This window comes from Canis lupus, chromosome 9 (assembly GCF_011100685.1).
Source record: "Canis lupus familiaris isolate Mischka breed German Shepherd chromosome 9, alternate assembly UU_Cfam_GSD_1.0, whole genome shotgun sequence".
In the NCBI taxonomy this organism is placed as follows: domain Eukaryota; kingdom Metazoa; phylum Chordata; class Mammalia; order Carnivora; family Canidae; genus Canis; species Canis lupus.
This window is the reverse complement of record NC_049230.1, coordinates 453,161-479,355: the sequence shown is the minus strand read 5'-3', so window position 1 is coordinate 479,355 and position 26,195 is coordinate 453,161. Positions and strand designations below refer to the sequence as shown.

Below are 26,195 nucleotides of genomic sequence, written 5' to 3'. Positions count from 1 at the left end.
TCCTGGGGCCCGGCTCCAGCCGCGAATGCCCCACTGCAGGGTGTAGCTCGTGACTTCCCCGAGGCCCGGCCTCCCGTGCTGGCTCTTGGGGACGTCTTTTCCAGCGGAAGGGTCTCTGCCCCTGCAGGGAGCCTGGGGTCCCTCCCGCGGGGGCCGTCCCGCGGGGCTGCGGCGCTCCAGGGGTTAAGGCGGTTCTCTCACCTGGAGGCTGCTTTGTCCTTAGGCGGTTGGCGTTAGACAACACGCTGTCTAGAGAGAAGGGTGTTTAAATTACACTGCGGGGCCCCAGGTTGCCAAAAGGAAGCCCTCTGGGGAGTCTCATATATTTGACACGCATCTGCAGTGTGTAATTGGAACCATGAGAAAGGGTTTTGTTCAAAGCTATTGCAGAGTTTCCTTATTTTAAACCTGTTGAATCTGGAAAGAGTGGTTAGGTTTTGAACTTTTTCTCTGGTAGTGACTTCTTCCCAACGTCTGGGGCAGCGACTGTCCCCGGGCTCTGGGAGCTTGCGTGCGTGGCCTGCGTGGCCCCTGGGGCTGGAGTCTCTGGGCCTCCAGGGCTCCTCCTGCATGGAAGAGGCGGGAGGGCGCGTGGGGTCTGGAGGCCGCGCACGACCCCGCCGACAGCCGGGCACCCTGGGCCGTGGCTCCTGCTGCCACCTCGGGATAAATCAGAGCCAACAAGCTCAAGGTTCCATTTTCTTGTTCTAGAAATTCACCATCTCACTTTTCTCCTCAGAGCTGTTTCACTTTCTGCAGATCAGGTTCCCTTCTGGCGACCGTGGGGGGCGCGTCCCCGCTGCCCTCTGCATGGACCCTGTCCAGTGAGGCCCTTGCCAGTTGCCGGCTGCCCCTTCACCTGCACCGCGGATGCCTGTGGTCAGCGTCCGGGTGGGGCCTTCAGGCTCCTGAGTAGGACAGAGCAGGACTTCAGGGGCATCTGTGCTGTGGGACTTGGGCGGAGTGGGGCCGTGTGGCCATGTGGGTGGCATGGCTGGCGGGAGGCCCCTCGGAGCCCGGGCAGCATGGGCCTCTGCTCCTCTGACCCGTTTCTGGGGAGGACGTCGTCAGACCCGGCACGCGGGCACGTGCGGGCGCTGGGGATAGCCAGGGAGCCCTGTGTGGGGGAGGCCACCGCAGCCCGTGGCCCACTGCTGTCACCCCTGCCGTGTGGGGCTGAGTCTTGCCGCTCCTGGAGGCAGAGTGGGCCGGGTGGGCCAACGTTGGACCTGCTGCCCAGGCTGGTGATCTGCCCAACGCCGTTGGTCAGAGCGTGATGAGGTCTGTGTGCAGGTTCTGGTGGAGATGGCGAGTGGAGCGCAGACCAGCACGACCGGCTGACCTCACGGGCCCGCAAAGTGATGCTTTGGGAGACAGACCGCTGGGCTCCCTGACGTGGCGTGAGGCCCCAGGGTGTGGCGGGACCGGCCTCCAGGCCGAGCGGGACTGGGGTGGGGGGGGCCGTGTCTGTGTGGAGGCAGGCTGCTGGCAGGTGGCACCAAGCAGTCTTGAGCGTGGCAGAGGCTGTGGCGCCTCCGTGTATCCACATACACAGCACTGGCCACTGTCACTCTTACTCATCTGCCCTGAAATTGATTTTGTCCAGTGGACCGGTAAATTGGGACTCAGCGCTTAGCATCCAGATGCCCCTCGGGCTATAGAATCGCTGAACGGTCTTACCCAGAGCTGTCCGGGTGGCTGAGTTGCAGTGACGGTCTCAGGGACCTGGCGTGGCAGCGGAACCGCGTTTATATGCTGCTTTCCTCCTAAAGGTGCCACAGCCTATTAGTTTTGACGTCCGTCGGGCCGACTGGGCTGTCCTGTTAGCGTGGACAGTGCCTGTGAGCGATGCAGGGCACTAGCAGCAGCTCAAGTGACCCGGCCTTCCTCCAGGTAGAACTGCTGAACACCAGTTTTAAGCCTTAAGAGTTGGTCTAGTTCAAGTTGAGATCGTGATTTAAAACTCACTAATTGGCTGTAGCTGCTTTGCAGCAGCCTCGGTGGTGCCTCGCGTTGGCTTTGGCACTTGTGCATGCTCCGTGGGTCGTAATGGTGACCCTCGTCAGGCTTCCCGAGGACCGACGGCGGTTCCTTCAGAAAACTGAGCTTAGTTCCTGATGTCCTGACTGGTGGAAGCAGAGTCTGTTCTGCAGACTGCCTGGCATGGAGAAGGCTCCAGGGCCTTTGCAGGAAGGAGAGGCAGCGCTCGCGGCGGCCTAGAGACACAGGCTTGGGGTGCTGGGGCCTCTCTGGAGGGAGCCCAGGAGCCACGTGGGCAGGCAGCTCTGCCAAGTGCGTCGCCTGAGAGGGGTGGTGGTGCAGCCTTAAGGGAGGGGCTGGGTAAGAACGCAGCTCGGCGGGGCTGCTGGGCGGCTGGCCTCAGCTCCACAGGGAGGCGAGGAGGGCTCCTTGGGATGGCCGCCGGGCCCTCACCCGGGCTCCAGAAAACGCGTGTGGGGCTCTGGCTGTAGTGGGACACGGGGGGACAGGCCCAGTTTCGGTGGTTGAGGAATTTGAGGGGCACATCTCATATGGGCTGTCCTGCTGTCGCTCAGCTGAGGAAATGAGAACTTGGCAAGAAAGTGGGCCTCAGGTTTGGGGTCCCTGGTGGCCTGTGCTCCTGGGGCGGTGGGTGCAGGTGCCCCGGGCTGGTCCCATCCTCTCTCCTGGCTGAGATAGACATAAGTGGTAATGCCGTGTCTTTTTTTTTTTTTTTTTTTTTAAGATTTTATTTATTTATTCATGAGAGACAGAGAGAGAGAGAGAGAGAGAGAGAGGCAGAGACACAGGCAGAGGGAGGAGCAGGCTCCATGCAGGGAGCCCGACGTGGGACTCGATCCCAGGTCTCCAGGATCACGCCCTGGGCTGAAGGCGGCGCTAAACCGCTGCACCACCCAGGGATCCCAACACCGTGTCTTTGAGCTTTTTACTTATTAATAATTTATTTTGGAGTATACTTACATAATTTTAAGTAAACTTATGTTAATATTTTATAATTGAATTAAAAATGATCACCAGTCTATATACAAAGTGCACAGAATCAAATCTATTTCTTGTTATTTATATAGAATCAGACATCCCGGGCAGCCCCAGTGGCTCAGCGGTTTAGCGCCGTCTTCAGCCCAGGGCGTGATCCTGGGTCCTGGGATCGAGTCCCACGTCGGGCTCCCTGCATGGAGCCTGCTTCTCCCTCTGCCTGTGTCTCTCCTTCTCTTTCTCTCTGTGTCTCTCATGAATAAATAAAATCTTTATTTTTTATTTTTATTTTTTTGAGAAACACAGAGAGAAAGAGAAAGACAGACACAGGCAGATGGGGAAGCAGCTCCCTGCAGGGAGCCCGACATGGGACTCGATCCCGGACTGGACTGAAGGCGGCGCTAAACCGCTGAGCCACCAGGGCTGCCCTAAATAAAAATCTTAAAAAAAAAAAAAAAAAAAAAGATTCAAACATCCTTAGATACAGAAAAACAGAGATGAAATATGTCTGATAGTCCTAGTCCTACTGTTGTTTCTTTTGATTTTTTTTGCCCAAGGCTATTTCTAGGTACATTTTTCTGGAAGATAATTTCTGGGATGATAGTTGCATGTTCAGATAATTGCTGCTTCATTTTTCTTTTTCTTTTTTCTTTTTCTTTTTTTTTTTTCTGCTTCTTTTTTTTTTTTTTTTTTTTTTTTCTGCTTCATTTTTCTTAAACTCCTACCTGGAGCATTGTGTACACGTAACCTCTCTGGTCTTGTCAAACAGGACGGCGTGAGGTGCACCACGAGGTGCTCTTGACAGCGCCGGGGTCCTGGGCAGGCCCGGGCACACACGTGTGCGAGGGGCTGAGGCTGGTCCCTTCTGTCCTGCCTTTTGGATCACACAGGGCGCTGCCTTTTAGCTTCCATCCTGTGCTGTCAGTGATCGTGTCCCACGCTGGTTGACGGGGACGATGTGTGATGGTCGTCTGCAGCGAGCACCTGCCCCGGCACCGGAGGCTTCTGTGTCAACGGCGTGTGGCCTGAGGTGTGAGGCCGCCGGAACAGGAGGCTCTGGCCGTGTGCAGACAGTGATGTGGTCGTCAGGGCCTCCCGCAGCTGATGACCCCTCAGGGCATGGGCTGGGGTCAGACCTGCACTGGACGTAGTTATGACAAGCGCCACCGGGGCCTCGGAGCAGGGATGCGAGCTCACTCACCTCGGAGAGCAGATACTCTCTGGTTTCTACTCGTAATGCTTTTTAAACACGGGGTGAGCTGTCAGTGGGCTTTACGGCAGCATCCTTGTTGATTTTGGATCAGTAAATTGGGATTTACAGCAGGGTCTTTCAGAAAATCCTATTTAGGGCTCAGCGGTAGAGCCTCTGCCTCCAGCCCAGGGCGTGACCCAGGGTCCTGGGATCAAGTCCAGCATCAACCTCCCTGCAGGGAGCCTGCTTCTCCCTCTGCCTGTGGCTCTGCCTCTGTGTCTCTCATGAATAAATAAATAAAATTAAAAAAATAAAATAAAGCCTATTATCTTAAACCTTATAACATTAAATTCTCATATTTTTAAGTGCTACGCATAAATGTAACATATTTTATGTATCTTTGAAGTAGTGTACATGTCTTAATAAGCAAACTCTTCCCAAGTACTTGAAATACATGAATCTAACAAACGGCAAATAAATACGCTAACATTTTAGCTCCTTGAAACGTTCCAGTATCCTTACCATGGATCTTAAAATTCTGTAATATCTTTACATCAGAAATCACATGTCCAGTATTAAATTACATTTGCAAATGGAACCAGGAGGATAATCTGTTAATGGACCTAAATTCATATATTACAGATATTTTAGGTAATTATCTTGGTTATTCCTAAAGTTAACATAGAAGTAGCCTTGGGCTTGATTTGCTTCATCATCCGGGTCCTTGATTCTGAAACTGAGCGCTGGAAGGCCCCTGCACCTCGGGGTCCTCCTCAAGGTTGCTCACCGGCGGCTGGCTTCTGGCCAGAAGGAGAAGTGGGCTCCCTTCTGCGGTCCCCGTGGCCAGCAGAACCCAGGCATCTCCAGGCCATTCTGAACCCATTTTCACTTGTTTGTGTGATTTGGGGGCAGCTTCTTAAAAAAGTCTCTACCTGATTCAAGCCGGCCGACTCCTCTTTTCCTTCCAGGTGCTTGCTTTCTGACCGGGTGGCTTTGGGGTGGACTGCACCTGCCTCTGGCGCCAGGGAGGCAGCAGGCATGCTGCTGCCCCGAACTCACAGTCTTTGTCTCTTGTGCCCAGTTGTTCCCGTGATCCTGAAGGCGCTGACCTATGAGGAGAAGCGGGGCTCCTGCAGCGTGGGCACCAATGTTAGAGACGCCGCCTGCTATGTGTGCTGGGCCTTTGCACGTGCCTACGAGCCCCGGGAGCTGCAGCCCTTCGTGGCCGCCATTTCCAGGTAAAGTCCACCAGAGTCTTGGCGGGATCGGGTGTGTCCCTGCGGTTGTCCCTGAGGTCACGTCCTCCTGACGACAGTGTGCATGGGCAGCAGTTGGTGTGGTGCCTTTCCCATAAGTAGGAGGTATTAATGTGCTAATAATATAATTTTAAGGGTGAGCTCTAGAAATGAAGCAGCTCAAGAATGGAGTTCTTCTTTTGTGGGTAAGCAGTTCAAGCCAGAGTGTCTTCTCTGTATCGTTCCAATTTTAGTATATGTGCTGCCGAAGCGAGCACTCAAGCCAGAGTGTCTAGGAGGAATGTTCTGGAGGCTCTGGCTGGCCTGTGGCTTGCAGATCCGCAGGTGAAGGTCGGCATTTGGGGTGGTGTGGAGGGTGCACAGGCGGGGAGCTTGTGACTCAGGTGAGGTGTGCTTCTGAGTGTGCGTGTGTATTGTGCTGAGAGAGAACCTGGGGCTTCACAGTCACGGCCTCCACCGTGGAAGGAGCTCCTGGGGACGGCTCGGGGGTGCAGGAGAACGAAGCTGCTTTTCTTGAGGGGGCTGCGTTTTGTCCAGCCTTAATGTTCTAATTGTTATGGGCTTGCCCCCGGAATTTACTCAAGGCCACGTTTCTTACCGTGCTTCATCATCAGAGCCCTTGAAACCAAAGTCCACACTCTGGGGAACAGGTTTGTGAGGCAGGAACAATAGAATATCTCTGGTTTTCTGGTCCAAGAACTGAAACTGGCAGGCTCGCGACCCCACCAGGACCCTGTGTGGACTGCAGCCCGCCGGGCTCCTACCGCACGTCCAGGCCCCTGGCCCTTGGGCGTCTGCTGTGTGTATCCAGCTGAACCTCCCGAAGGTGCCTGCACTCCTGTGACGTCATGCCCCACTTTTAGGGTCTGATAGTTTTTTGCTTGAGAAAAGTGCAAGAGAAACATGTTACCAGTAGACTGGATTTTTTTTTTTTTAAAGATTTATTTTTTTATTTATTTATGATAGACACAGAGAGAGAGAGAGAGAGGCAGAGGGAGAAGCAGGCTCCATGCACCAGGAGCCCGATGCGGGACTCGATCCCGGGACTCCAGGATCGCGCCCTGGGCCAAAGGCAGGCGCCAAACCGCTGCGCCACCCAGGGATCCCCTAGACTGGATTTTTAAGTTAATTTTAGTCCTGTGATTTGTTGCTCTGTCTTTGGACTAAAGTAAGTTTCCTTGATTTGAAGAATGTCGGGTCTCTACTTCTTGTGGTTTAAGTCACCAGGGGCGGGGCCCTGAGCACGCTGTCTGGTTAGTCATACTTACCTGACAACTTTTACTAGGGAGCGGATTTCAGAATGGTGTTCAGGCCGTGGCAGCTGCCTCCCACAGCTCTGAGGACATGCCGCCCTGTGGTCTGCCTGAGACCCTGCCTGTGTCACGCCTGGAAGCCGGGCCCTCTGCCTCCGGTGTTCCCTGACACCTGCAGGAGTTCCTGGCCCAGCACAGCCAGGGTGTTGGCTGCTGTGCCCCTCCCTGTGGGCGCAGGGCTTGGGGCCTGGAGCATCGCTCTGTTGTCCCAGGTGCTCCACATCCCCAGGATTTGAGGGCCGGGAGAGGGGCCTCGGGCCTGGTTACGGCCTGTGACGTGTGGCCAGGGCCTGTATCGCTCCATCTTGACTCCCACATCAAAGCAAAGCCTCCAGAGGAGTCTGAGGATTCTGATCCCCGTGGAAGGAGATAGAGTGCTTCGGAGGAAGTCGTAAAGAGGCCTGGCTCCTCCCAGCCGCCCCACCTGAGGAGGTGAGGGCGGAGCAGGAGGGCCGTGGTCTGCCGAGGCACAGTGCTGTGCAGGGTGGCCCTCAGCCACGCAGGCCCAGGGGGCGGAGGAGGGCTGCAGCCTCCCTTGCCCGGAGCCAAGGCTCCTGAGCGCCCTCCCCCAGGTCCCTGGTCCTGCCGTGTCTTGTCCCCGCTGCACCGTCAGCCGGCTTGAGGGGGGGCACTGCCGGCTGCTTTTCTGTCCTGCCCCTCAACTTTTTGGAAGTTGCTTCTGTAACTAGAGAATAAAAGCAGAAGACGTACTTACTGTTGACATCAGTCCCAGGACAGTCAGACTCGTTGGGTTGGTGTGTCTCGCGCCGTGAGCTGTCCGTAGGGGCTGTGGCTCTCCCCGTTCCCTTGAGGACGAGCAAGGGACGGTGCTCAGGACGCTTGCCCAAGTGTGCGGCAGGTGGGCGCCGGGTCAGGCCCGTGCCGCAGGCAGACACCCAGGCCCTGCTCGGCAGCCGGCATGGCCTGCCTCTGCTGGGAGGTCCCGGCTGCCTGCAGCCCACGCGCACCGACCGCTTCTGGGCTCCGGCTCCTTACAGGGTCGCTCCCGCCTCGGAGCGACGGTCCTGACACATTCGTTTTGCAGTTTAATGCATCTGAGAGCTGTAAGCTTCATAGGAATCCGTGTCTCTCCTTTCTCCAGATGGGAGAAGCAGGGCCCAGGGTTGAATGGTCGCCAAGGAAGAGGGACCGGAGTGGGGGTGTGCTCCCCTGGAGGGCAGGAGCCTGCGTGTCCAGAGCCACACAGAAGGGCAGGGACCGTCACGCACACTGTTCTGTTCCTGGGGAAAGCTGCTTCCAGCACCACGGGGCCCTAACCCTGACGCTCCCGCTGATGTGTGCGGGCCCAGGCCTCTGGCTCTGGGAAGGGGGGCTCGTTTAGCCACAGGCAGGTCTGCTTTCTGCGACTTCAGAGCTTATTGTTGCTCACTGGTCCCTGGTTTTATAAAGCGAAGTATCAGTGAACAGAAAGATGTTGATGAACGTTAAGCCTGGCCTCCGCGTGGCGTGGGTGTGGAGGTCGGGGGTCAGCTGAGTCTGTGGGTCCCAGGCCTGGGCAGGTCGCAGGCCCCTGGACACTTGGACCGGCCTGCTGGCGGCCTACGCAGCCGTCGTGAGCTCTTCTCTGCAGCGTGTGCGTCCCACACGAAGGGGAGCCGAGCTTTGGGGGCTGAGGGGCACTGGCACATCTGACGCCAGGGTCACCATCTGTTACTCAGGAAAGGAAAGAGCGGCTTGGGGCCCGGTGAGCTGGCTCTGCACCTGAGAGGGTCCCAGTCTCTCGACTCCCCTCCTGGTCGGTGGCACTTGGTGGGAGGGCTTGGAAGGGACCAGCGGGCGCACCGCGCAGTCTGCCTGGACCCGACTGCCGGCGGTGGACCGAACTTGTCTTTGCAGCGGTTGTTGCAGAGGAGGTACAGCCGAGCCCGTTCTGTGGGGGTCCTGGGGGGTCTTGCAGGCCCCACCGTGTGTCTGGGACGTGTTGGGAGGGCATCAAGGGGGTATTGGAACCCTGGCCTTCCTGAGCTGGGACTGGTTGTGAGCAAGTGACCGAGCACGAGGGACCAGACGGCAGTGACGGACAGAGTCCAGTGTCCGCAGAAACTCCCCAGCTCCCTGGCTCCCTGGCTCCCTTCCATCTCGGGGAGGGTGGGTTCTCGTCCCTGGGATCGCACACGCGGGGGCCAGTAACTAGCAGGGGGGTCTGGAGACTCCGGATTTCTCCTGAGTTACCTGGGAGTCTGTGTGGAAAGGCCCCTCTTGTCCCCTGTCCAGCGCCTGTCCCAGGGTGGGATCACCCAGTGCCCTTGGGAGCCGTGCCCAGCAGGTTTCGGGCCAGTTTGGCAGGTTCTGAGGGAACCTGTGCTCCAGCTCTTCCCGTCCATCTGGGCTGCGGGCATCCGGGGGCGGGTGGGCGGGCTGGGAGGTGAGTCATGATGCCGGGGAGCCTGGCGGACGCTGCGGGTGCGCGCCTCCCTGCCCCAGGAGTATCGGTTGGGGTGTGTGCTTCGAGACCTGCCTCCCTCGGTGTGTAATAAGTGACCACATTTTAATTGTCGGCTTTTAAACCCATTAATCCTGGCTCACGATAAAACCGTGCTATCTTTAATTGTACTTTCACAAACTCTCCAGTGGATCCTGCAGAAGTGGATGAGAGGAGAATGTCATTGTGGCGTGAAGTAGAGACGCCCGGTGAGGGGAACAGGGTGGTGGTCACAGGAGGGGGGCCTGGCAGGTGCTCGGGAGAGGGACCCTGGGGAGGGCGGAGGAGCTGAGCCTCCTGGTGGGCGTGCACTCACCCTCCCTGTCTCACAAATGCCAGAAACCAGGGGTCTAGCTAGATTCAATCGTGCTTTGAAATTGGTTAGCTTTAAAAACTCCTATTAAGCATTACACACTGATTAAGAGGCCAAATAATTATTTTGTGGAAAAGTAAACAGGCCTACCTGGAAAGCCGCTTGTAATTTAAGAACACTGAAACACAAGGTTAAAGTGGCCCCGGATGGTCGTGCGCCGGCCATGGGATACCTTCTCACCAGTAATCAAAAGCTAATTTGCAAGAAGAAAAAGAAAAAGGAGCCGGCTGTTGCCAGCCTGCGTGTTGTTGTCACCTTGCGGTGATTTCCTCACCTGAAACTCTTTTGTAAGCCAAGCCCCTGTTGACATCAGCGCCGCAGGGCCCTCCCGCGCTGGGCAGCGCCCACTCAGCCTGTGGAGCCAGCCCAGCCGGCAGCTTGCAGCGTGGGCTGGGCCTGGGGATGGAGAGTCCCAGATCTCTTCCTCGAGGGCAAGATTGTCCTGAAAAATCAGGAAATGGCAAGCATTGCTCAAAGCTACGTCTTGTTCTCACTCAGCGTTTCTTAATGGCAGACTTCCAGAGGGAAGATAACCCTTTTGTTCTTCAAGAAGTAGTTAAATGGTGGTTGGTGACCAGAGCGCACCCCTGTCGCTCCCCTGTCCCCGTCTGGTAACCTCACTCGGCCTCCGCTCCGGCTCTGCTGGGACATGAAGGCGCCTGAGGAGTCTCGGGTGTTTTGCCACCGTGTTAAATGGGGGGAGCTTCGCTTCTTAGGACGCGGGGGACAAAGACTGAGTCACGGGCAGGTCCTGTGTTTCACTCAAAAACGGCGATGTGGTTTGCCCTTTAAAACTGCGTGGATGGATAGCAGACGATCGCCTGCTGCTTCTCTAAGAAGTTCCTTTACTTCACGGTGGGGTGAATGCTACTTAGGGTAAAACCAGTGTATTTTGCCCATTTGTGTGTGTGTGTGTGTGTGTGTGTGTGTGTGTGGGTGAGTGGGTGAGTGGGTGAGCTAAACCTTCTACAGGCGAACAGAATTGAGTTTGGGATGAGATCTGCTCCTTGCTGTGCCTGCTGGAAACCAGGTGCCTGGGGCTCAGGGCAGGTAGAGGCGTGCAGCTTCCCCCTGGTGCGGACGAGAAAGAAAGTCCCTTTCTGTTTGACACGGACCATTTCTCCGTGTTGGGAAATCCTGGTGAAGTATCGCATAAGCTCCTGCAGCGAAAGCAAACAGGTGAAGACACCAGAGACGCGTTCCAGCCTGACCGGGGCCCGCGGGCAGCGTGTGCGGCTGGCCTGGGGCCACCTTCTCCCCTCTCCGCGTGGATGGAGGTCTGGTGACTCAGGCGCTCGGCCGCGTCCCGCTCGGGAGAAGGGGCCTCGGGCCTGCGGGAGCTTCCATCACTATGTTGGGCCGCTGTTATCAGACCTGTGTTTGCTTGAAACACACTAATATTTCAGATAAGCCAGTTTCATTCTGAAAATGTGAAATTAGAGCAGTTTAGAAATTCAATCTGAACAGATTTAGGAACTGGTTACGTACACAGGTACCCGCACAGTTGACTTCTTGAACTCACCCCGGAGTCTGTGCTTGGCTAAACGCTGTGTTTTCAAGAGGAAAGGAAGCAGCTGACACACGTGGCAAGCTGTGCGTGTCCTACTTTGTTAAGTTTGGTAAAATATTGATGAAACAGTATTTTCAGCCATTTACCTGTGAGTGCAGAAGGCCTGGGGCCGAGGCCGTGCGCAAGGCCCTGCGGTCAGGGTCCCGGGCTGCAGCCAACACAGCCCCGCGGAGGCCGGCTTGGGGGAGGCCCCCTCTCTCCCCCCCTCCCTCCCTCCCCCCTCTCTCCCTTCCTTTCATCCATCCTTCCTTCCTCCCTCCTGGACACGGGGGACCTCATGCCTCAAGCTGGGCACCATGTGCCACACACAGTTCTGCCTGGGGTTACTTAGAGATAGAACCTTCTGGGCTCCTGTGAGGCAAGGGGCCCTCGGTAACTGTGTGGGACCCCCACCCCCCGAGTGGCTGCCCGCTGTGCTTTTAGGGGGTGGCTGGGAGGAAAGGAAGCAGCTGACACATGTGGCAAAACTAGAAGCACCTTCGCTCACTGTGAGTACTTGGGCTTGGTCGCAGCAGGAGCTCAAAGACTCGAAGCTAAGCCGTCCTCGCGTGGGCCCTTCCCCGCCGGCCCCGTAGAGCAGGTTCTCCACCGGGCTGGCCTCGGGAGGACGCTCACCACTTGGCGGCCACACTGGGCGGCCACGAAGAGAAACCCGCGAGGTGTCTTAGTGGCCTCGGCCACACCAGGGTGCCTGGCTGGAAGTGGACTCAGCCCGCCACGGCCAGCACGCCCGCACCTGGTGGCAGCCCGAGTGGGTGAGATGGACCCATGACGTGTAGCCCCTCCCAGGGTGTCCTGGGCAGCTCCCGGGCGGTTTCCTGCAATTTCTCTACATTTGTCCGTTTCTCTGCTCAGTCTTCCAGAACTTAAAAGTTACGATTTAGGACAAATAGATTGACAGGAAATTTCAAGAACTCAATATAAAATACAGACTTTTGGTAGTGTCGGCTGGACCCAGAGCTGGTGCAGTTGGAAGTCTGCATTTTTATTGGGTCAGATTTTTTAAAGCGGAAATTCTTGGTCAATATCTTTTCCTAGAATGCTTACAATCTTACGGATTACGACAAGCAGCTCTTGTTGAACATACACGTGGTGGCGAAATTTCTGTTAATTCTGAGAATATGTTGAGGATGCATACCGCACGTGTGGCGGTCATGTAGGGTGGCCCGGGGGGCTCAGCGGCTGGGCGCCGCCTTTGGCCCAGGGTGTGATCCGGGGTCCCGAGATCGAGTCCCGCGTCGGGCTCCCTGCACGGAGCCTAATTCTCGCTCTGCCTGTGTCTCTGCCTCTCTCTCTCCCTCTGTGTCTCTCATGAATAAATAAAATCTTAAACCAGGGATCCCTGGGTGGCGCAGCGGTTTGGCGCCTGCCTTTGGCCCAGGGCGCGATCCTGGAGACCCGGGATCAAATCCCACGTCGGGCTCCCGGTGCATGGAGCCTGCTTCTCCCTCTGCCTGTGTCTCTGCCTCTCTCTCTCTCTCTGTGTGACTATCATAAATAAATAAAAATTAAAAAAAAATAAAGATTTAAAAAAAAAATCTTAAACCAAAGAATGTTAGTTGTGTAATTTTTAGTTACTGAGACATGACATGAACACATGGCCATCACTTTTATATTTCTAATATTAACAGAAGCCAGTAGGTGAAGGAGGAGGTGACTTTTCTTCACTTTTAAGCTCAGTATTATTTAAATCTCATTTCGGGTGTAGTTTGTGGTCAGGAGTATAGAGGAGAAAGGGAATAAGCTCTGGTAAGAGTTTTGGCGAATTTATTTTTAGCTTCACCCGTGAAAGGACCCCAGACACTGAAATCTTCGGAGGTGTAGTTACTTTTCACAATTTTAATTCTGAAGCAACTTGAGACTTAGAGTTTTTAGAAGAGTAGGAGAGGCTCCCGTGGGCCCTTCCCCAGCCGCCCGCCGCGGGAAAGGGTCACAGGGCCCACCCCAGACCCCAGACCCCGCGTCGGGGAGGCTGCCTTCGGTCCCTGGCCTCCCTCTGTGCTGCTGTGTGTCCCCGTCTGTCCCCGCTCTGGCCGCCGCCGAGGGCACCTGTCTGCCCGTCTGTGGGTCTTGCCTGCGGAGGCGCGCGGTGGCCAGCAGTGGCTCTCTCAGCTCTCCTCCTGTAAGGAAAGGGGGTTCCCTGTCCCCTTTCTACCCGTGCATCGTCTGCTGATGTCTGGACGCAGGCAGGATCATTTATCCTCGGGCCTGTCGTCTGACGCTTGCTGGTTGTGCCGCTCAGATGGCTCTGCCTTTGGCCGTGGCAGTGGTTTCATGTTGGCTGCTGTGTCCTTTCAGCGGGACTCAGAATTTTATTTCTTTGAATATTTTTCCGTTTTCTAGGGTGACGAGATTCTCCAGACTGGTATTTTGTTCCTTTGCCCCAGCCCTGAGGTCAGCTGCTTCTGGGGTTTGTGCTGAGATCAGAGCCCTGGACCCTGCTCTCAGTCCATCCAGTACAGAGGCACCAGCCCAGGCGCCTCTGGCCGAAGTGCCCGTGTCCGTGTGGACGCTGCGATGCCGGCTGCCCCCCCCCCCCCCCCCCCCGCCCACCTGGCTGCCCCCCGGCTCTTGGGCTCCTCGCGCGAGTCCTCCGCCGTGTGCGGGGCCGCGAGCTGCTAGACCCCAGCCTGGGAGGAGCACTGCCCCGTCCAGGGCCCCGGGCTGGCCCTCTGCGTGCTGCTGTGTAAGGCAGGCGTGTTCCCGTGGCCGTCGGGGTCCCCCCTTCTAGTGGCTCGTTTCCGTGGCGGCACTCAGGTTCCCTCCCGCCATGTACCGTTCGGGGTTTGGCAGACTCCGAGTTGGCTGAGACAGGTAGAGTCCCAAACCGTGGCTGCGTCTTCCCGAGTCCCCCATCCTACCCTTGGTCGTCAGCCGCCCCGACCCCTGGCCACCACCAGACTGGTTCCGGGCCCTGGTGTTGCCGATTCTGAGACACACCCGACGCGCTCCTTCCGTGTGGCAGACTGTGGGTAGCTTCACCCGGTCCCCGTGATTGGTGCTGCCCACTGGGCCGTCCTAGCGGGGGCGTTTCTCGGTACAGGGTGGAGGGGCGCTCGTCGGATGCGGGCCTCGGTGGGCTAGGACCGGGGAGTGGGCCGGGCGGGTCCCCCGGAGGCTCCGGGAGAACGTGGCCCCCGCCGGCTTCTGGAGGCTGCCCGGGCCTGCGGCTGTCCCTCGGGCCCCTGTGACGAGGGGCAGCCCCCCCCGGCGGCACCTGCCTCCTGCACTGCTTGCTGCTGGCCGGGGGGGCAGGTGCACGGTGCAGGGCCCAGCACCCCGACAGCTGCGCGGGGGACACCGACGGACGTGGGGCAGCTGGAGGGATTGTCGGGCCCACGGGTTGCTGTCCAGCCTGGCGAGCGGGAACTGTGGATGTGCCGATGGGACGACCCACATATTTGGAGGAGGAAGAGGAGATGTAGAAATAGGAGTGGGTCGCGTCAGGCCCCAGCTGACGGGCCGTGTCGCTGGGAGGTGGCCTCCGTGTGTCCGAAATACCCCTTTCTAAGGGCATTTTCTCTGGGCCGATGGGAGCTGCAGGTTCTCGAGTCATCCTTAGAAACAGCGCCGTCTCTCCTCTGCCCAAATCCTTTGTTTTCTGTTAATAAAGCCACACAGAGTCAAATGAGTGCTTTCTGCTTCATCAGTGATAATTAAGCGCGATGATCTCACGAAGAGGGGTTTAAGCGAAGTCTGATGAATGTTATGAGCTTGGAGAGGCTTCCTTTTCGCCGAGGTGGTTGTGGTTGGTGGGGTGGGCATGGCATCTGGAGGACTTGGCGTCCCCCCGATAGCTGTGTTTTGCACTTGGTTGGGTTTCCGAGAAGGGGGAGGGCCTAGGTGTCCCCGGCTGCCCGCGCACGCCCCGTGTCACCGTGCATCTTGGGGTCTGGGTGCCGAGGTCTGTGTCCATGTCCATGCCAGCCCTGCCTGTTGCCCACCCCCCCCAGGCTGAGCACGTTCTCTCTGAGGCCCCTGTGTATGGCGGGTGTCCTCCCTGTGACCTTGCTGGCACTCAGGTGACTGGGGGGCAGGCCCCGGAGTGCTGGGAGCTCGCCGTGCAGGGACGCTGAGCAGACACTGGCTCCCCAGTCATGTGGCAGGGTCTGTGTCCTTTTACAGACTTCCTTTTAACTATTTTCCTCTCTTTTTCACAGCGCCCTGGTGATTGCCACGGTGTTTGACCGAAACATAAACTGCAGGAGAGCAGCCTCTGTGAGTTTTCCTGTTTTGTTCCTTTGCTTGACGGTGTGGGCGGGTCCGGACCGTGCCCTTCTCTGCTCAGCAGGCCGCGCACTCCTGCTCGCTGCCGGGTGCGGTGCCCGGGCAGCCACGGGCGCAGCGCCAGTGCACGCCTCCTCCCAGTTTCCGGGAGAAGGGGCTGCCCTTTAACCTGTGAGGCGGGTCGGGATTACATGCGGCACCGCCGGCTGAGAAGTGCCGCCATCTGAGCTTCGTGGGTGACGAGACAGTGCCTGACGACCAGGCTCAAGGAGAAGACCGTGGGTTCCAGCTGTGTGACCCGAACGTGACAGTGGGGCAGGTGCCTCAGAGCTTCAGGAGGCGTGTTGCCAAGCAGAGGTCCGCTCAGCCCCACGCGGGCGTGCTGGGCCTGGGGCCTCACCGACGTGCCTGGCGGCCCCAGCGGGCCTTTCTGCGTTCAAACGCCAGTGTCTCCCCTGGGCCTGGTCATGCTCGGGGCAGATTCTGTGTGCGAAGAGCTTTCAGGAGGCTGCACCGTTGCTTCGAGGGGCACTGACCGGGAGTCTACACGACATCCCGCTGCTCCTCCCTGGAGCTGGGATGTGGCCCCGAGCTCTGCTTCGGGGGTTCCTGCAGATGCTGGCAGACACGACGGCTGCCAGGCCGTGTCCCGGCCGCACACAGGGCTGTGTTGCTCTTGGTCAGTTGCGTAGGTCAGACTCACACGTGGGCTGCTGTGGGTGCTGAGGGACCAGGCGTGCCTTCAGCTGCCGAGCCTGGTGGCGGAGGGGCCTCTGTGTCAGGAAGCGCGGGATGGACATGGGCAGAAAGGCTGTGCTCTGAGGACGATGGGGGAGACCAGGGGATGAAGCCAGGAGGGCCCTGGTCCTGGCTGAGCTCTGGTCTTTGCAGGAGGAGGGTCTGGCCCGAGAGGCGCGGGGGCCTGGGAGGGATTCTGTGAGCCCTGTGTCGTAGGGGACCTGAGTGTGTCCTCTGGGTGGATTGGCGGCCCTGAGCTGGGGTGTGGGGAGAGCTGCCTGCCTTGCCCTGGGGGCCCCCGCCGTACCACGGGGAGCCAGGTCTTCCCGGCCCAGAGGTGGGACAGGATGGTGAGCCTAGGAGGGCCTTGCTCCAGACGGCTCTGCCCACACACTTGGGGGCTGAAGCTGATTCTAGGTCCCCCACGGGCAGCAGCCACACTTCAGGTGCTGGAGGGAGGGCGGACGAGGCATCTGTGCCCCTCGGCCTGGTCCAGCTGGAGCCCGTGGGAGTTGGTGAGACAGAGGAGGAGCAGGGGGTGTCTGCTAGAAGGACTGAGAGCAAGCACCCTGTGTGGCAGCGGAGGAGACTGACTGGTGAGAGAGGGCGCAGGCCAGCAGCTCCCCTTGGGTCAGGCTGGGTCAGAGGTGACAGCTACCACTCGATGCCGGGACACTTAGGTGCGCTCAGACGGCCTTCGGCAGGTGAGGGTCTGCTGGGAATGTGGGATTTGGAGGATCCGTGTCGTGCTGGGCTTGCTCCCGCTTGCTCTGGGGAGACCTTTGGGGATTGTTCGTGTCACACTCAAGCTGGGACGGTGCAGGCTGGAGTGGCTGGGAGCCAGGGAAGTACCTGGCGCAGGTGGGGGCAGGGGTGGGGCCACCCAGGCGAGGGACCCACATGCCCAGTCCCTGAGAGGGGAACTCGGCCGCGGCTGTGTCTTCCGTTCCCACGCCTGGGGTTCTGTTTTCAAGGCCATGCTTCCCAGGGCCCCTGGCACCACCTGCGGGCCTGGGGGACCCAGTTCCTGGGTGTTTCCTTGCGGTTCCTGTGGGGCTGGCGGCTCCGAGGCGGGGTGGTCAGTGGGGCACGGCAGGGCCCTCACCTCACTCCTGGTGCGTGTGGGCTCCTTACGGCTCCACGTGCAGGATCTTGTCATCTGTGAGGAAAAGAAAAGTTGAAGAAGAGTTTACTGTTTCCTTTCCAGTCTCGATGCCTTTTATTTATTTTTCTTGCCTAAGTGTGCTGGTGCAGGGGGGCAGGCACCGTGCTGAGCCGACGTGGGGGCCGTGGGGGCCGCCTTGGCGTCCGTCCGGGGATGTGCCGGCTTTCACTATCAACTGGAAAGCCTTTGTAAATAGGCTCTAGCAGGTCGAGAGGTTCTGCTGGCTTGTTGTGAAGGGTTTTGTGTTGTTTGATTACATCCTGAGTGGATGTTTGATTGTGAGATGCTTGTGTGATTTTGTGCTTTTTTTCTGTCAATATGTTGTGTCCTGCTCATCAGTTTTGCAGGTATTGAGCCAACCTTGCATTCCCAGGAGAAATCCCACTTGTTCTGTCCTCTTTCACGTGCTGCTGCACATAGTTTGCCGGAGTTTTCAGTCTGTTTGTAAGGGACCTTTCTGTGTGGCTTTGGAATCAGGGTAATCTGGCCCCACGGAGGTAATTGCGAGTGTTTCTACCTCTTGTATTTTGTAGAAGAAGTCTTAAAAGATTGTTCTGGGTGGCTCAGATCATGACCCTGGGGTCCCGGGATGGAGCCCGTGTCGTCGGGCTTCTCCCTCTCCCTCTGCTCCTGGGCTCTTGCTTTTGCTCTTGCTTGCTCTCTCTCTCTCTCTCTCTCTCTCTTTTTTTTTTTTTTAAGATTTTATTTATTCATGAGAGACAGAGAGAGAGAGAGGGGCAGAGACACACAGGCAGAGGGAGAAGCAGGCTCCATGCAGGGAGCCTGACGTGGGACTCTATCCCAGGACCCCAGGATCACGCCCCGGGCTGAAGGCAGCGCTGAACCGCTGAGCGCCCCCTGGGCTGCCCTACTTGCTCTCTTAAATGAATAAAGTCTCTAAAAATAAAGCTGGCTCTTACTTTGTTTCTACTTCAAATGTTTGCTGGGAATCACTGGTGAACCCATCTGGGCCTGTTTTGTTTCTTTGCAAGCACGTTCCTAACTCACTTCCCTTAGCCTGCGTGTTTTCTAGTGAAGGGACTTATCTGTCGGGAGTTGTCAGGTGCAGCCGCGGGTGCTCCCCCGTGCGCTGTCCTGTGTCCCCGGCAGCACAGGTGCCTGGCCGCGGGCCCTGCCTCGTGTGCGGGAGCTCGGGCGGAGCGTCCGCTGCCCCTGGACGTGCCTGCCTGCCCTCTGCACCCTGAGACAGTGTAACACAGGAGGTCCTGGGCTCTGGCCCTTCAGAATTTTCTCTCCAGAGGAAGTTTGCCAGCGGAGCTAGTTTCCTCTGTGTTGATGCAGTTCTGTTTCTGGAGCGTCAGTAGGAGTCCCGTGACTCCGTGAGGGGCCTTCACGTCTCTGCCCTGATGGTCACCCAGGAACATATTCATGCTTTCAAACACGATGATGATTTTTTGTGAAATCTGGAGTTAGAAAGTAGCTTTTACATTTTCTTTTTTTGTTTACTGTAAAGCCAGCATTTTAATGGGAAGCAGTGGTAAAATTAAAGCAGTGCTGCCTTTATAAACCCCGAGAAAGAGGTGAGAAAACCCAGAAGTCCTCTTGTTTTTCAAGTTAGGACTATAATCCTTCAAAATTTGCAGGGGATTCTCTGTGTTGGGCGTCATCCTGGTACGCCGGGCGACCCAGCAGGTTCTGAATGAAAGCTGTGGGTCAGAGAGGCACGTGTTGGAAGCGCGCTTGGACACCTGGGACCGAGGAGGTGACAACGTGGAGTTCTCTTACTGTGGAGCTCAGACCAAGGCTTGCTGTGCCCCCTCCGGCGCTTATTTGTGCTCAGGTTTCATGCCCTCAGTGCCGGGGTGTGAGGGGCGCTCCTGGCCGAGGTCAGGAGGGCCTGGGCCTGTGCACTGCCAGCCACCCGGGGCCCCCTGCCCCCACCAGGCCTCGAGCTGCTGTCCTCATGCAGGCCGGGAGGGGGCCTACGGGGTAACCAGCACATTAGCGAATCTGCAACCGCTCACCCTTACGGAGCTGTTCAGTACTTGCTGCTCTGTTGGAGCGGAGCCAGTGGCTGGGGGGCTGGTGGGCTGGGGGGCCGGCGGCCGGGGGGGGGGCCGGGGGCCTGGTTCATCGCAGTTACACGGAATCTCCTTGAAGCCCAGTTAGCTGAACGGTGTGCGGCCCCTCAGGCCCTGTGGTCCTACTGGCTGCCTTTCCGCTCCATGTTGCAAGGAGGAAGTCCTGCCACAAGTGACCCTTCGGGCTGGCGGTTCCCCGTGGGTCCACCTGGGCTCTAGCTGGGGTGGCAGCTCAGGGCGTGACCCCGAGGTCCCAGGATCGAGTCCCTCATCGGGCTCCCAGGGTGGAGCCTGCTTCTCCCTCTGCCTGTGTCTCTGCCTCTCTCTGGGTCTCTCGTGAGTAAATAAATAAAATCTTAAAAAAAAAAAAATTTAAGTTGCCGTGAACAGTCGTGTCCAGGCTTTTGCGTGGACATAATTTCTTTCTCTTGGCCTAACGCCGGGAGTGGCGTGGCAGGTGGACGGTGGGTGCCCGTGTAGCCCCGTGTGGAGGCTCGCCGCTGCACCTTCCCACCGCCTGTCGGGGATCCCGTCCCCCGCGGCCCTGCCAGCCTCTGTGGGGTCGCTGCGTGGTCCTATCAGGGTGCGGCGACGCCTCCTGCGCCGTCCTGTTGCCTTCCTCTGGTGGCGAGCACCTCTCCATGGTTCTGTGCCTCACTTCCGCGCACCGTCTCTTGGAGCCTTCGGCCTGTTTCCTCACTGGCTGGCCTGTGCAGGGCTGACTGTGGGTGGTTCTGCTCCCGAAGCGAGGTGCTGCCCTTGCTGGCGCGTGGCCCGCGGGCCCTGCTCCCGGGCTGTGGCTTCTGTCCCCAGGACACGGTGCTGCACAGAGCAGGAGTCTTTTTTTTTTTTTTTTTTTTTTTAGATTTTATTTATTCATGATAGTCCCACACAGAGAGACAGGCAGAGACACAGGCAGAGGGAGAAGCAGGCTCCATGCAGGGAGCCCGACGTGGGACTCGATCCCGGGTCTCCAGGATCACGCCCTGGGCCAAAGGCAGAGGCTAAACCGCTGAGCCACCCAGGGATCCCCAGAGCAGGAGTCTTAACGTTTGGTGTGACCCGTTTGTCAGTTCTTTCTTAAACGGGTCGTGGTTTGGTGCCCCCTCTCAGAATTCAGGGCCTGGCCTCCGTCCTAGAGGTGAGGTTCTCTGCTTTTCTGTCGTGCTGCACCCTGTGGTGCCTGTCTTCTGCGCCCACGTGCTGACCTCACCCGTGCTGGGGCCCGCGGTCCTTCCCCTCTTCTTCAGGGCTGCTGCATCTGTTCCAGGGCTCTGTGTTTCCACATAAATCTTGTATTATTTTTTGCTTTTTAAATTTAAAAAATATTTTTTATTTTTTGCCTTTTTGATGTCATCAAACTGGTAAATGTGTTCCTAAATATTGCTTGTTACGTAAATCGACGTTATATCTTATTTCCGTTGCCTTTTGGTTGGTTTCTTAATTTCTTTAATAAATTTGTTGCAAAAGGCCCAATATGCTACCAAGTGAAAATCGGGTCTCTCTCCTGGTTTGAAAGCCGCGGGAGGGCCGTGGGTGAGGAGCCCGTTCTGCTGGTGCCTGGGGACGACCCTGGTTCTGATCCTCCGTGGGACCTGCCCGCGATCTCTGGTTCTCCAGTCCGTTCCGCATCCCTGCGTGTGCTCCCTGGCGGCACCCTGTGCGTGCAGCGGGAACCGGCCCCAGAGGCTCGGCTCCGGGGAAGGGGCCGCGTCCACCGGCAGGTTGCTCCCCCGGGGCCGCCCCGGTTTCTGAGCCCGGCTCTGGGCACCGGCTGGGTGGTGGACGGGAAGGAGGTGCTGCCTGTTGTCACCACTCAGACGGCCTGGCCTGGCTGTCACACGTCCCAGGGCAGGCAGAGACATGGGACGGGAACTACTGGGGAAGTCAACGGGTTTTGTCCAGTAAGCGCCTAAAGACACTTTATTGGGTTTAAGTGAATATTTCAAGCTCTGGGCCTGTGTCGGCGGGGCTTGTCCGTGACGGCCCTGGGGCAGGCCCCGGGGGTGGGGTGGGGTTGCGAGCTGCTGCTCCAAGTTCCCAGGACAAGGGTTCCATGTTGGACTCTGTTCTCACGCCTCTGTCTGGAGCCTTGGATTCGGCTTCTGCGAGCAGCTCAGCGTCCACTTCCAAAGGGCACTTTTCAGGATGTGTCTGATTTTATAAACTTGATTAGTGGTTTGAAAAAGCACCAGGACCTAGAGACAGAATGACAGCTACCCTTGGTGCTCTGATCGGCTATCAATGCAGACTTTTATCTAAAAAAATAAAGCCATGGGTCATTTGTGCTGCATGGCATTTGTTTTGAATTTCTCTCCTGATGTTTAGCAAAGTGCAAACCTAACTCACCTGCTCTGTTTGTTCTTCTTCTCCTTAGGCCGCTTTCCAGGAGAATGTGGGAAGACAGGTATGGCTACTTCTTGAAATCTTCATTCCTAAAACTTCCCGTCACTTTAGCAGTAGAAATACTGAAAGCTACAGACTTGGTATCTCCTCGCACTGTCGGATGTGGGTATGGAATTTACCTAGGATGAGCTTGTGTTGACTCGGTGCCGTCTGGTCACAGACCCACTCGGGATGTTATCCAGGGGAGAGTTGACACAGGTTTTAAACAGTGCTGTGTTTTATGGGAAACCCAAACGTGTAAGTGATTTCACGCACACCCATGTCAGGTCAGCGCCTTATGCGTTGCCACCCGATTTTAGCAGTTGCCTGTGGGGCAGGAGGGATGTGGGAGGAGGAGCCCGGCTTCTGAGGGACGGAGGCATGATCCTGCCCATGCTGTGTTGTGTCGGAGCCAGCTTCCGGAAGCCGCTGATCCTGTGGCCTCTCTCTGCCCCCCAGCACCGTCGTGCCCCCAGGCCCCAGCCTCTCCCGGCTGGTCAGCCTTGGCTGGGTGGTGTGGCCCTTGTCACTGGGTCATTCACACCGTGTATGCCGGTGGCCACGCTGGGACGTGTGGCTGGCCTGGGGAAGAGTAGACAGGAGCAGGTCATGTTGGGGGAACACTGAGCTGAGCTCTGGTCAAAGCCCCAGGAAGAAGCACTGGGGTGGAGGGATGTGCACTGTGGGCAAGGCCATCAGCAGACGGGGCTGGGTGGGGGACAAGGGGAGATGGTGACAGGCGTCTGGGACTTGGGGGTCAGAAGTCAGGCTACAGGCCCCAAGGGGAGCCCCTTGAGGAAGGGCAGGCCTCCGCGAAGGAAGACTTGACGTTGGGGTGTTTGGGAGGAGAATGCCTGCCTGCAGGTTCCCCCTGTGCCCACCGTGAGGGTCCTTCTGCACGCGGGTCCACGGTCTCCTGGTTCCATTGTCGTGCTCCCAGGGGCCAGGGTGAGGGCTGACCTGCTTCTGCAGGGGAGACGACATGTGGTTCTTGGTGGGAGGTGCTCCCAGAATGGGCCCCGGGCGGCCGTCCAGGCTGGCTTCCCCAGCTCCCTGCAGGGTGGCGATTGTTTCGTTGTCCTCCAGCACCTGTCTCCTCAGGGTCTCTCCCTTTCTTCCCTGGCTCGAAGGTGGCTGAGACCAGTGTCCTTGGTGCCACCTGGGGGGCCCCTGGACACATAGATGATAGAGGCTCCCTAGGAAGAGACGGCTCACCTCCGAAGAGAACAAGCTTTGGGGTGTTGGGGCCGCCAGTGTGGAGAGCTCCCGAAGGAGTGCAGCTCGGGCCAAGGAGGGCGCTGGACGGGAAGGAACTTGGAAGCATAGGGGGTAGGTGGGCAGGCGTCGTAGCCAGGGAACCCGCTGGAAGCTGAGCCGAGGGGCTCCGGACACCCCAGCGTCAGAGCCCAGAGCCCAGGGGAAGGAGGCGTCTCCCCACCCCTGGCTTCCAGCCTGCTGGGGGAGAGCCAGGCCTGTCCCAGGCGCAGAGTGCTCGGGGCTCTGGGCCATTCCCGTGTCCCATTTGGTGGGGGGACACTCAGGTTGGATGGACCATCAGGGAGAGGAAAGGCCTCTAACCACGGTCTAGGTTTGGAGGACCAGCCAGGAGCCAGTGTTCCAGGGGGTGTCCCTTCAGCCTCCCCACCCCCCTGCACGATGTTTCCTGTGAGCAGCGTGCATGCAGCACGGGCGTGGGGGAGCCGGGCAGCTGGCTAAGAGACATGGACTTTGAAGGAGGTGGAGCCTGGTGGGGGCCAGGGTGCCAGCCCTGCCCGTGGCAGTGTCCTGCGGCTCGGGGGGAACGTTGCAGAGGAAGGATGGGAACCCACCGAAGCAAAGAGGGACACTCGGGAGGGCACGCAAGCTCCCCGACGGGATGGGTGGTGTTGGCGTGTTGGTGAGAATTCCCAGAATGTCACACGCAGACTTGAAGTGCACACGCGGCGCCGACGCACCTGCGCGTAGGGTCCTGCAAACCTGCTTGAAAGAGACGCAGTGTCTGGGATGCCCATCGAACGAGATGGGCCTCACTGTTGAAACCTGATTTTTTATTTTTATTTTTTACGGTGTGGGTGTAAAGAGAGTCTATTAAAACATTTTAAAGTTGAAAACGTTTGAGTTGCTTGAAAAAAAAAATTAAATATTTTTGAGTGGTTCACGTTATAGTAGTGCAGTGTCCAGCATGAGATGGGCCGCCAGGGAGCTGTGTGCTGTTGGTCCCCAGCGTGCCTGGTGTGGGCGTGGGCGGGTGTGGGTGTGGGTGTGGCGGTGGTTCCCCTAGAAAGGCCTCCCCTTACTTGTGTCATTTCTGTGCTCTTCTTCCTCTTGACTCTGTGATTAGGGCACTTTCCCCCATGGAATTGACATTTTGACCGCAGCGGACTACTTTGCTGTTGGCAACAGAGCTAACTGTTTCCTGGTTATAAGGTAAGTTTCTAATGTTTGTCAAAAAATGTAATATTTCCCTGTGATGCCGATGTCAGAAAAGCCTCCATAATTTTCTCTCTTCCCCTTGGAAAGTCCACTAAGAGTAAATATAATTTATGTGACCGAAATTTGTGTTTCCTGCTGATGAGGCCGGGTGCCTAGTGCGGGATTCTTTTTATGTAAAACCCTAGAAAACGCAAACTAATCCAAAGGGACAAGGGGCGTGGGCAGGTCTCGGCGGCCTTCTGGTGGGGGAGGGTGCGTGTCAAGGCCGCAGCTCTGGGATGAGCTGTGTCTGCTCCTCCCCTCCTCCCAGCCCATCCTGCTGTGTGGGCGCTGCCTCAGCGCTCCCTGCTTCCTGCAGCCGCCAGCCAGGCCGACGCGGCTTAGAAGGGACCGTGTGTCTGTCCTGTTTTTTTCTTTTCAGTAAAATCATGTTTCCCAAGTTGAAGGTCTCTGGGTTGTTTCTGAGACGCGAGTAAGAAGAGTTAGAGAAACCAGGTCCTGGGTTAATACGTAGTGTCGCCCCCAGCGCCGTGGGCCCCGCGTCCCACTGGTCCTGTGGGCTTCGTGGCCTCACTGCCTGAGTCCTCGCGGCGGTGCCCACGCGGGAATGGCGTGCTGCTCTGCTTTGTCGCCTCGGACACGTGTGAACCACTCTCCGTCCTCGGGAGAGATTCTCTGCGCACCCGGGCAGACCGTGCAGAAATTATGTTTCTCCATGACCAGCACGCACAGAGTTTTTAAAAAATGTAGCGTTTGCCCTCTTTCTCAAAGACGCTTTGACTAAACACCCTGTTTTTAGCGTCCTTTCTGTCTCGTCTGGACGTCTAGTGGCCTCCTGGGCCTTAACCAGTTCTTTCCTGCCGTCATCCTGTTTTCTTTGTTAGTAGTTGAACATATATTTTAATGTGGAGAATTTACCCCTTTTCCTGGAGCTTCTTGGGTAACATTAATGCCCAGTTTTTAGCCTTGCTGTGTTTTCCCTGTCGCTAGGGTTTCTAAGCTGATCTAAGACTTCGATGTCACAGTTGTCTGCGTGGCATAGAGATGTTTGGCAAAACATAATCTTGCGCCGGGTGTGTTCTGACGGCACCTTTGGCGTCTTAGTGTGGACAAGGGGCGGTCGGTGAGGACACAGTCCAGTGGTCGTGGGGTGGGGCTCCTGGGGCCAGGGCAGGGCGCACACCCAGGGTCCTGCTGTCCGCCTGGACTGGGGGAGGGATGCAGAGGGAGGGGACTGTGCTGAGGGGGGCAGCCCGGGAGACGGTCCAGGGCCAGCAGGGCCCAGCTTGGGCGTCGTGCGGAGCCTCAGAGCCAACGTGAGGGTTTGCATCGTCCTGCGTCGTGGGACGTGGTTGGATGGGCCTGCACTTCGGCAGCTGGAAGCGGGGGTCGGGTTCCCCGGGGGCGGGGGTCAGCCGGGGTTCCTCTGGAGATGACAGCTCTGCACAGGCTGGACCAGCGGCCCGCGGAGGCTGTTGGTGGGCCGTGCCCGCAGGCCCGCCGCCTTCGTGTTCACTTGGGCAGCTTCGTTACTGTCCTGGGCGCGGGGACCCTGCCCGTGTCACGTTCTGATGTGTCAGCACGCCGGGGCGGGGCACCCAGGTCCCGGCCTCCCCCAGTGGCCCCGGCCTGCCGGCCGCTGGGGTGCTTTGCCTTCCTAGGTGGTGCGTGGGCCCCACAGAACGCGCTCTGTGCTGCTCCTGTCACTTGCTGCGTGTTGAGGATTTGTTCTGCGGCCCAGGGCTCTGCTGCGGATACGGCGCATCGGCCCGTCCGCCCGGGCAGGGGCCGCTGGGTGCCTCCGGGTTGGGCCGCTCCACAGGGCGTGACACTGACGCCACGTACACGCCTGTCTGAGGACAAGTGCTCCGCTTGCCGGGCGCCTGGGCCTGGAATAGCCGGAGCCCAGCTGTTAAGAGCCCGCAGGCAGATTTCCAGGACGGTGCTCCCGTTCCCCATGCTCCCGGCGGCCCGTGCTCCCGTTCCCTGTGCTCCTGTTACCCGTGCTCCCGGCGACCCGTGCTCCCGTTCCCCGTGCTCCTGTCACAGCCGTTCTGGCGGGCGGGCAGGAGGCTCGCTGCT

The 26,195-nt window shown here is 57.9% G+C and overlaps 1 protein-coding gene across 1 annotated transcript in view; it reads left to right on the top strand.

The window, feature by feature from the left end:
• Nucleotides 1-26,195, top strand: part of TBCD (tubulin folding cofactor D) — a 139,895-nt gene that overhangs the window by 75,650 nt on the left and 38,050 nt on the right. The window contains exons 14-17 of the mRNA XM_038546182.1: nt 5,250-5,406; nt 15,284-15,341; nt 21,673-21,702; nt 24,022-24,107. Of these exons, the coding sequence (XP_038402110.1) occupies nt 5,250-5,406; nt 15,284-15,341; nt 21,673-21,702; nt 24,022-24,107 (331 nt within the window). The remainder of the gene's footprint in view (nt 1-5,249; nt 5,407-15,283; nt 15,342-21,672; nt 21,703-24,021; nt 24,108-26,195) is intronic.